Genomic DNA, 9,102 nt, shown 5'->3' on the forward strand with positions numbered 1-9,102 from the left:
GATAATGCATTTTATGACCATGTCTGGTGTAAGCATGATACAAATGTGACACACACACACTTAACAGATATGCGTCGCTCTCACCTAATATGACACATGTCAGCTTCCAGGTTTTTACATTCCTAATGATGTCATGTGAATCCTTTTTTAGGAAAGAAGCGTCCTCATGATGTATCACATCATACTAGCATGTCAGATGAACAAAGGCAATCACGATGTCCCCCTGAATTAATTGAATCCATAACCAATGGTGATTGTGCTACCCCTACTTCGCCTGCTGCGAATCCACGTAGGCGAAAGTTAACAAATGACCAAATCGAAGCAAAGTGTGTGAGGGACAGGGCGCGACATGCAAGCATGACACCCGAGCAGAGGCAGGAGAGACGTGATCATCAAAATGTGCAATACGCATTGCGACGCAACTCCCTAAGTGAGGAGCAAATTGAAGCAAAGCGCGCACGTCATAGGGTGCGTTGTGCAAATATGACACCCGAGCAGAAGTAGGCAAAGTATGATCGAGAAAATACTCTCCGTCAGTTGTGACGTAACACTCCAAGTCAAGATTCCATCGCAATGGAGAACCCTATGTATATCCCGTCGATTAGATCTGTAATCACTGGTGATTCGGCCATTCTTGCGGTCAAAGGCTCTCCTCTGCACATCCAGTCTGTTTCGGAGCAGATGCTGGACGTGGACACCCGGGAGATGAATGGCAGTCAAAGATCATGTAGGCAACCTGTAACACCCGGAGAAAGGCATGCATTGCTAGCCCGTCATAATGAAAGCTTTACAATTAGAGGGGACAAGAAATCTTCTGCATCGGAGGAAGAAAATACAACCGTAAGTTCACAAGTCATCAATGGTATAGAGCCTCCAAAACAATCAGTTGTCATTAACAATGGTAATGTTTATACCTGTATTCAGCTGCCTCAATTTCCAATATAAAATATAGACCCTAATCTACATTACTTATGTTGTATTGATAGAAAATACCTCTCTAACCCCTCAAACTGCCAACACCGCAGCACCTCCAATACAGTCACCAGTTACCGATGACGGTAATTTTATCGATTGTATTTATTTCATATTGCAAATACATTCAGGACCATCATATACTTATATGAATCTATATAAGTCGTTAGGTGATGATGACGACGTCGTATTAGAAGAGGACTCCGAAGAGGAGGAGGGCTTCATGTTCGCTGGTCAAGGTACTTTTGCCATTGTTTCCTCTCCTGCCAACATCTTGTGCAGCCTTATCTAACTCCTTTATGCTAAAAATCACTTCAGACGGAGACATCGATGAGGATTTTGACTTCGATGAAGCTAACGACACCTCTGCTACTATCTCTAGCATACCCGATCCGTACGACCACGTGTATAGCAATATACCCCCAACCACGCACATGCTGAAGCCTGTTGAAAACTGCAAATATTGCGGTGCGAAGAAGTTCAAGCATGAGATGAATGTGTTCTGTTGCCGGAATGGAAAGATTAGATTGTCCACCCTAGATACACCACCCGAGCTCATGAGGCTTTGGTCGAGTACAGATGCTGATGCTAGGCACTTCCGTGACAATATAAGGTTTTTCAAGGGCCATTTCTCATTCACCTCACTTTACTGTCACCTTGATAGTAAGACCACTGACATGAAAAAAAGTGGTATTTATACGTTTCGTGCCCACAACCAAATATACCACAACATACGGTTGTTTGGTAGATATGGTTCGGAACCCAAGCATCTGGAACTTTACTTCTACGATGACGATCCCAGTCTAGAGCACCGGTATCACCACTGTCGCCGAGAGCAGTACTAGCAAGACAAGGAAGTCAATGCAATGCTGGTTGGCATACTTCGTGGCAACCCGTACTCTGAACACCTCAGGAGTATGGGACAGGTCGAGGACCTCGAGGACTACCGTGTGATACTAAACCTTGACTTGCCGGTCACTTTAGAAGTTGCCGTTGTGTGGGTCGAGGGGAGCGAACGGCGAAGGAACTTCGAGAATAACGTTATCCTACAGGGGAAGAATAAGCAAATATATGGCATCCGGTCGTATCATGGATGCTATGATGCTCTATCATACCCTCTCTTCTTCCCTAGAGGCGAACTTGACTGGCATCCCGATATCCCAAAGGTTGGTGTGTCCATGGATGCGATGAGGGCGGCTCGTCAGGCTCGTGCGGCTCGTGGTGATAATCAGGGGGACCCAAGTTAGTGTTCTGTTTAAATGATGTTTGTAACGTCAAGTGTTGCCATTGTATTTGCTTCGTTCCGGCACTAACTTTTAACGTCATATGCCGAGTACAGATTCGAATGGGAGTCTATGCGTGTCCATGAGGGATTACTACTGCTACAAGTTCTAGATACGGCCAGGGATATTCAACCCAATATTATTTGGCAAGCGTCTTTTCCAGCAGTTCACGGTCGATACATACATCAAGATCGAGAGTTCGCGGCTGGACTACATATGGTCTCATCAGAAGGGGTTAAGGGCGGATTTGTACCAAGGCTTGGTAGACAGCATCTATGCCGGGGAGGGTAGAGCGCACGCGGTCGACAAATGGACCGTGTTGGCTACATCATTTATCGGAGGACCTCGGGATAAGAGGCGCCGGTATATGGATGCTATGGCTTTAGTGCGGAAGTATGGGAAGCCGGACGTCTTCCTCACAATGACATGCAACCCAAACTGGGAACAGATCACGCACGAGCTTTACCCTGGACAGATACCCCAAGATTGTCTGGATTTCGTCGTGCGTGTTTTCAGGGCGAAGCTAGAGGAATTAAAGAAGCAAAACAGCAAGAGGGGGAGACGCTGAGGCGCTTCATATAACGTTTCAGCCAGGTCCGCAACACCATCCCGTGGATCACCCCCCACGGCATCATTGTCGCCTTCCGGCAGGGCGTCCGCGCCGAGCGGATGCTCGAAAAGCTAGGTACGCACGAGGTCGAGACCACCGCGGAGCTCTTCGCGTTGGCCAACAAGTGCGCCAAGGCGGCGGAGGCTCGGGCGTGGCATGTCCCGCGCCCTAAGCAACCCGCTGCCGACAAAGCAGGTCCTTCCCGCTCTGACAAGTGGAAAAAGAAAAAGAGGAAGAAGCGCGATGCTGCCCCCGTCCTGCCGGCAGAAGGTGCTGCCCTCGCAGGCCCACATGCCGGGCGGCTGTCGACACTCCAAGCCAGGGCTCGTGAAAGTGCCCTAGAAATTAGCCACAAATTGGTGGCACAGATCATCCTAGGAGCTAATAGATCCTGGGGGGTAAGTTCATAAGCCAAGAGTGGGCAGAGCTGCTCAAGGCCATATGAAAGTAGTTGGCCATCATCTTTTCATTCCCGCCCGCCGCTTGGACGGCGGTGGTGTAGATTTGGAGGAACTCAACGGGGTCGATGGACCCGTTGTACTTCTCCGGTAGTTCTGGCCGGAACTTCGTAGGCCAGTTGACCCGGCGGAGCTCACTCGTGAATGCACGGCAACCCGTGCCATATCCCACGGCACCAGCCGTGCCCCTGGGGGGCGAACACCGGCGCGCTGGGGAACCCTGGCGGTCGCGGGCCGGCACAGAGGAAGCCTGGTCCTCTGCCTCAGCCTCGCGCCGGGACTCCCGGTGGCGCTCGAGAGTAACGCGCGCATCCTCGACAACCCTCCGCTCATTGAGGTGCAAACGGAGGTCCTGAGCTCCTGTTGTGACTAGGGGGGCAGCACTTCGTCTGGACCCCCCCCCCCGGGCGGTTCTGCCGCCACCCGAAGATGGTCCGGCTCTTGTTGCACCGCGGTGGGAGGTGGCGCGGGAACTTTCGGCAAGTACTTGCCGGTGAGCCGTGCCCACCAAGTCGACCACCTCATGCAACCAACGGCCCTCCGGGGTTTCCCTCGCTGCATGGACAGGCGGGTGCCTGAGGAGTGCTTACGCCGCAAGCAAAGCACTCCCAGGGCTGGCGTCACCGAAGGTGAGTCTACGCCATAACGACGCTTGGCGTTGTCCGAACACCGACCTTGCGGCAGAGACGACTGCCGCCTGCTGAGGGTTTTGCGGCCCTCCTACGACGGCCGCGGCCCTGCTGGGCCCAGCGCCGTTGTCCCCGAGGGAGGGAGGCGCTGTACGGGCCGACTGCTGTTGTTGCTGAGGAACAGCAGGAGCTGGGGCCTCCTGGGCCACGTGTGAGTATATGTTTGTGATAAAGTATAGTATCATACTTCTCACAGAGTACTATATGTTTCCAAAAGGAGTATATTCCTCTCACCAAGTAGTACCTATGTTGCACGGATACTCCACAGAGGTGCCATATCCCCATCCAGGACATGTGTATCCCTTTTTTATTAAAAAATACAAAATAATAGGATATGCAGGGGATACGCAAGGGATGCAGCCCGGCCCCATGTGTGAGGGTTTTGAGAGGAGCATGAGATTGCCTCTAGTACTGCAAGCAAAGTGGAGCAGAGGTGCCGCCGCCTCTCCTCTCCGCCACCGCCCCTCTCCGCCTGTGGAGCATAGGTGCGCCGCCGCCCCTCTCCGCTGGTGGAGCACAGGCGCGACGTCGCCCCTCCTCTCCGTCGCCGCCCCTCTTCTTTGCCATGGCCCCTCTCTGCCAGTGGAGCAAAGGCGCGCCACCGCCCCTCTCCGCCGGTGGAGCACAGGCGCGCCACCGCCCCTCTTCTCCGTCGCCGCCCCTCTCTGCCGATGGAGCAAAGGCGCGCCGCCACCGCCCCTTCCTCTCCGCCGCCGCCGATATGGCTCTCCTCATCTCCTGCTCTCCATTGCATCCTGCTCACAAGTCACAATCCTTCTCTAGTTTTCTTATCCTGCCTCTCCATTCCATCTTCCTCTGCTAGGAGCTGAGGGATAGCAATGGCATCAAGTGGAAGTGGAAGTGGAACAGGAACACGATCCTCTGTTGGTAGTCCTGAAACAGAAAATGAAGAAACTGAGTATAGGAACCCCAAATATTCATTGTGGGCTCATGTTACCAGATTTGTGACCCGGCCATGGTGGCAATGTGAGATTTAGGTGCCATTTTTGTGAAAACGATTATTCGGGCAGCTATTCAAGAGTGAGGTATCATCTTCTGAAGGTGAGAAATACGGGTGTTGCGATTTGTGAGAAGATTTCATACCCTATCCTTGAGCAACTTCGCAAGGAAGATCGTGAAGCTACAGAGGTTGCAACAAATAGCGCCCCTAGGAATAAGCTACTTCGCTTACCCCCTTTTGAAGATTCAGGCTTGCCACCATCATCAAAGAAAAGAAAAGGGAAGCTGTCGGTGGATGAACACCGCAAGCGAGGATCCTGAGGGACCCCCTTTGAGATTCGGCTGGGGGGGCTGATTCTGGATCTACCTCGTACGTGGATTTAATGCGAATGTATGAGATCTAGGCGGGACGGATGATCGTCGGCTGGCTAGAGTAAATGCTCAAGGGATTTTAGACAGGTTCGGACCGCACGGAGCGTAATACCCTACTCCTGTGTGTATGATGCGCTATTAATGCTCTTAGAATTCCTTTCTCTGGATCTCTGTGTTACAAGGGTATTTTTGCTCTATCTATCAAGTCTTGAGCTCCGGTCCTCAAGTGTCGGTCTCTGAAGACTTGACTTCTATCAGCCGTCTTGCTCTAGCTTCTAGCTTGGACTTCTAAGACTCGTTCGTAGAGCTTCCAGAGCTTGTCCTTCTACGGAGTGCACACCCCTTTTATCCTATCGGGGGAGACTCGGCGTGCCCAGAACAGGGGCATGAGTTCCCATGAGCCATAAATGGAAAGAAACCATCATGGGGCTACAGTTTGATGTTACAGGGGTTAAAAATGCGTCTTCGACCGGTCCCGTCGCCCATTACGCCCAACTTTAGCAGGCGCAAAAGAGGGGGGAGGGCCACTGGGCAGCCGCCGAACTGCCCCGCATGCTCGCTCGGTCAGAGCAGACCTGACACAGCAGGGGGGCAGGTGATACACCTCGAGCCCAGCGACGATATCCCCAAGCCGTTTCCTTCATGGGCCCCGCAGGGTGACGTGCGATGGGACCTGTCGCATTAAATATCCCCATGCCTTCCTGCCAGACGGTGGCAGGGACTGACAGACTCAGTACGACAAGCGTGGGGGGGAGTGGTTGAAAGTGACATGCCATGCTCCCTCTTAAATGCAACATCGGACCTCTCACCGATTGACACCTCACCGTTGAGCCCTTGTGGGGTCCACCGGCAAGGGGCTTCTCAGGTCCTCGGGGAACTCTGGGCACTCGGGGACCACTGTTTATAGCCCCGAGCGCCCTCTCCCGGATATGTTTCTTCTCGGGTCCTCGGGGAACTCTAGGTACTTAGGGACCATTGTTCATGGCCCCGAGCACCCCTCTCGGAACTAGCTCTTCTCGGGTCCTCGGAGAACTACGGGTACTTGGGGGCCATTGTTCATGGCCCTGAGCACTCTCTCCCGGAACTGACTCTTCTCGGGTCCTCGGGGAACTCTGGGTACTCGGGGACCACTGTTTATGGCCCCAAGCACCCTCTCCCGGAACTGTCTCTTCCCGGCCCTCAGGGATATGGTCCCTGGGGGAAGGCGCCATGTGGCATTCTGTTGTCCTGGCCTCGGGACTCGGGGACCCCTGGTTCCCATGTCACCGACAGAAGCAATCAGAGATTTCAGAAAGTTTTAACGTTGAAACCCGACACATTGTCGATGGTCATATTGCAAGATTGTTCTATATTGTAGGTTTGCAGAATTGCAATTAATTATGTTATACTTGTATTTTGCATTTCTCATTTCATTAGAAGCATGCTAGTACTTTATTTTGCAAGGCTTCCCTTCAATTTTGCAAGGAACCCCAATTATCGGGCGTCTTACAATTTTGTTGCAAACAACAAAATGGGTGGTTATGTGCCCCCGGGATATAATGCATTGAGGACAACTCTTCTCCAAAAAGAGAAGGCACATGTTGAGAGGATGCCTCAACCTATCAAATCCATGTGGCCCTTCAAAGGAGTGACTATTGCAGCTGATGGGTGGACTGATCCACAAAGGCGCCCAATTTTAAATTTTATAGCTGTGACAGAGGGTGCTCCAATTTTTCTAAAATCAATTGACTCCGAAGGAGAGGTAAAAATCAATTTGAGCTTGTCTTTTTGGTCTTTTTTTTGGGTACTTTATGGTATTCCTGTCTTGAACTCTTGATAGGTGAAAAGCAAGGAATATATCTTCGATAGGTTGAAGTAGGTGATAGAGGAAGTTGGATCAAAGAATATGGTCCAAGTGATCACTGACAATGCCGCCGGATTGATGATTGAATCGAAGTACAAGAACATCTTTTCGACTCCTTGCGTTGTGCACACCCTCAACCTTGCATTGAAGAATATTTGTGCTCCAAAGGACAATGAAGGCAACAATAAAGAACTTGTTTGGATCAAGCATATCTCAGAAGATGCCTCCTATATCAAGAATTACATCATGAATCATGGTATGAGGTTGTCCATGTTCAATGAGTTTACCAAACTCAAGTTTCTTGCAGTTGTGGAAACAAGATTTGCTAGTGTCATTGTCATGTTGAAGAGGTTCTTGCTTATCAAGGAAGCATTGGTGCTCATGGTTGTTAGTGACAAGTGGATGGCTTATAGGGAGGACGATCCAACCAAAGCTCAAACGGTGAAGGAAAAGATTCTCAATGATATATTGTGGGATCAAGTTAAATACATTGTTGATTTCACCGATCCCATTTATTCAATTCTACGGGTAGTTGACACAGACAAGCCATGTCTCCATTTAGTCTACGAGATGTGGGACTCCATGATAGAGAAGGTGATATGCTAATTTTGACATTTTGTTGTCTATGCTTGCTAATTTTGTTATCCTATGCTTGCTGATTTTTTTATATATCTTAGGTGAGAGCTTGTATCTATCGGAAGAAGGGAATTGTGGACGGTGGTACAAGTGTCTTTTTTTATATTGTTCAAAGCATTTTACTATCTAGGTGGGGCAAGAGTAATACTCCTCTCCAGTGTTTGGCACACTCACTAAATTCAAGGTAAAAAAATATCAACCTTACATTGTCATTTAAATATTTTGAATTGCACAATCTTGATGATTCTTTTTGTTATTGTGGTGATGATAGATACTATAGTCCAGCTTGGCTTAATGAAGTCTCTGGTCGTGTCAACCCAAATAATGATGTTGAAATTAATACTGAGAGGAACAAATGCTTTAGAAAGTTCTTTTCGGATCCGGATGACTTAAGGAAAATCAAGACACAATTTGCTGATTTCTCTCTATTTTGGGTGGCTTTGATGACCCTGACTCAGTTGAGGATAGAGCCCATTTTGAGACAAAGCAATGGTGGGGCACTTATAGAGTTACTTGGGCAGCCAGCATCTTCCTCTTGCTGTGAGAGGAATTGGAGCGCATATGCTTTTATACATAGCATGAAGAGGAATAAGCTCACTCCTGAGCGAGCCGAGGATTTGGTGTTTGTGCATAACAACTTGCGTCTTCTTTCAAGGAAGTCCAATGATTATCAAAGTGGGCTAAGCCGAATGTGGGATGTCGAGGGAGATGGCACCGAGAGCTTTGTTGGTGTTGGCTTTTTAGAAGGTGCCGATCTCACACTTGATAAGCTAGAATTTGAGGAGGAGATATTAGAAGTGGAAGATTGAGTTCTTATCACTTCTTGATGAGCTTAGCATGTTTCTTTATCCTATATTTCTATGATATTATTATGTTATATTATTATGTAATGCATAATATTCAACTATGGTTGTAATATTGTATTTGGGGTTTACCGTATCCCCGTATTGCTGTTTTTGGAAAATATCGTATCCCCGTATCCCCGTACTGTGCAACATAAAGTAGTACATACTAATTTTCAGAAATGAGTGTATACTTCTCACATAGTAGTATATACTTACCACAAAGCAATATATATACTATTTTTAAGCTAAAATGTCAGGACTAGTAGATTTGAACTAATACAGGTACTACGTATTTGCATGCTCCACAAGTACTGCATCATCAGCGCTTTCCCGTATGTGCAGCAGCAAACTCTGATTGGCACTAGGCAAATAAATATGGCAAGGTGGTCTTGAAGCCTTGGATGCAGCATATGTGGAAGAAAAAATCCACAGGA

At 49.0% G+C, this 9,102-nt stretch overlaps 1 protein-coding gene across 1 annotated transcript; it reads left to right on the forward strand.

Moving 5' to 3' along the window:
- The first annotated feature begins 7,590 nt into the window (after positions 1-7,590).
- On the forward strand, positions 7,591-8,746 carry LOC133886623 (uncharacterized). The gene is made up of 3 exons (XM_062326356.1): positions 7,591-7,781; positions 7,865-8,007; positions 8,095-8,746. Exons 1-3 carry the CDS (start codon positions 7,758-7,760, stop codon positions 8,630-8,632), a joined length of 705 nt encoding a protein of 234 aa, XP_062182340.1. The 5' UTR covers positions 7,591-7,757; the 3' UTR covers positions 8,633-8,746.
- The last annotated feature ends 356 nt before the right edge of the window (positions 8,747-9,102 follow it).

This window comes from Phragmites australis, chromosome 1, assembly GCF_958298935.1.
Source record: "Phragmites australis chromosome 1, lpPhrAust1.1, whole genome shotgun sequence".
Taxonomy (NCBI): Eukaryota; Viridiplantae; Streptophyta; class Magnoliopsida; order Poales; family Poaceae; genus Phragmites; species Phragmites australis.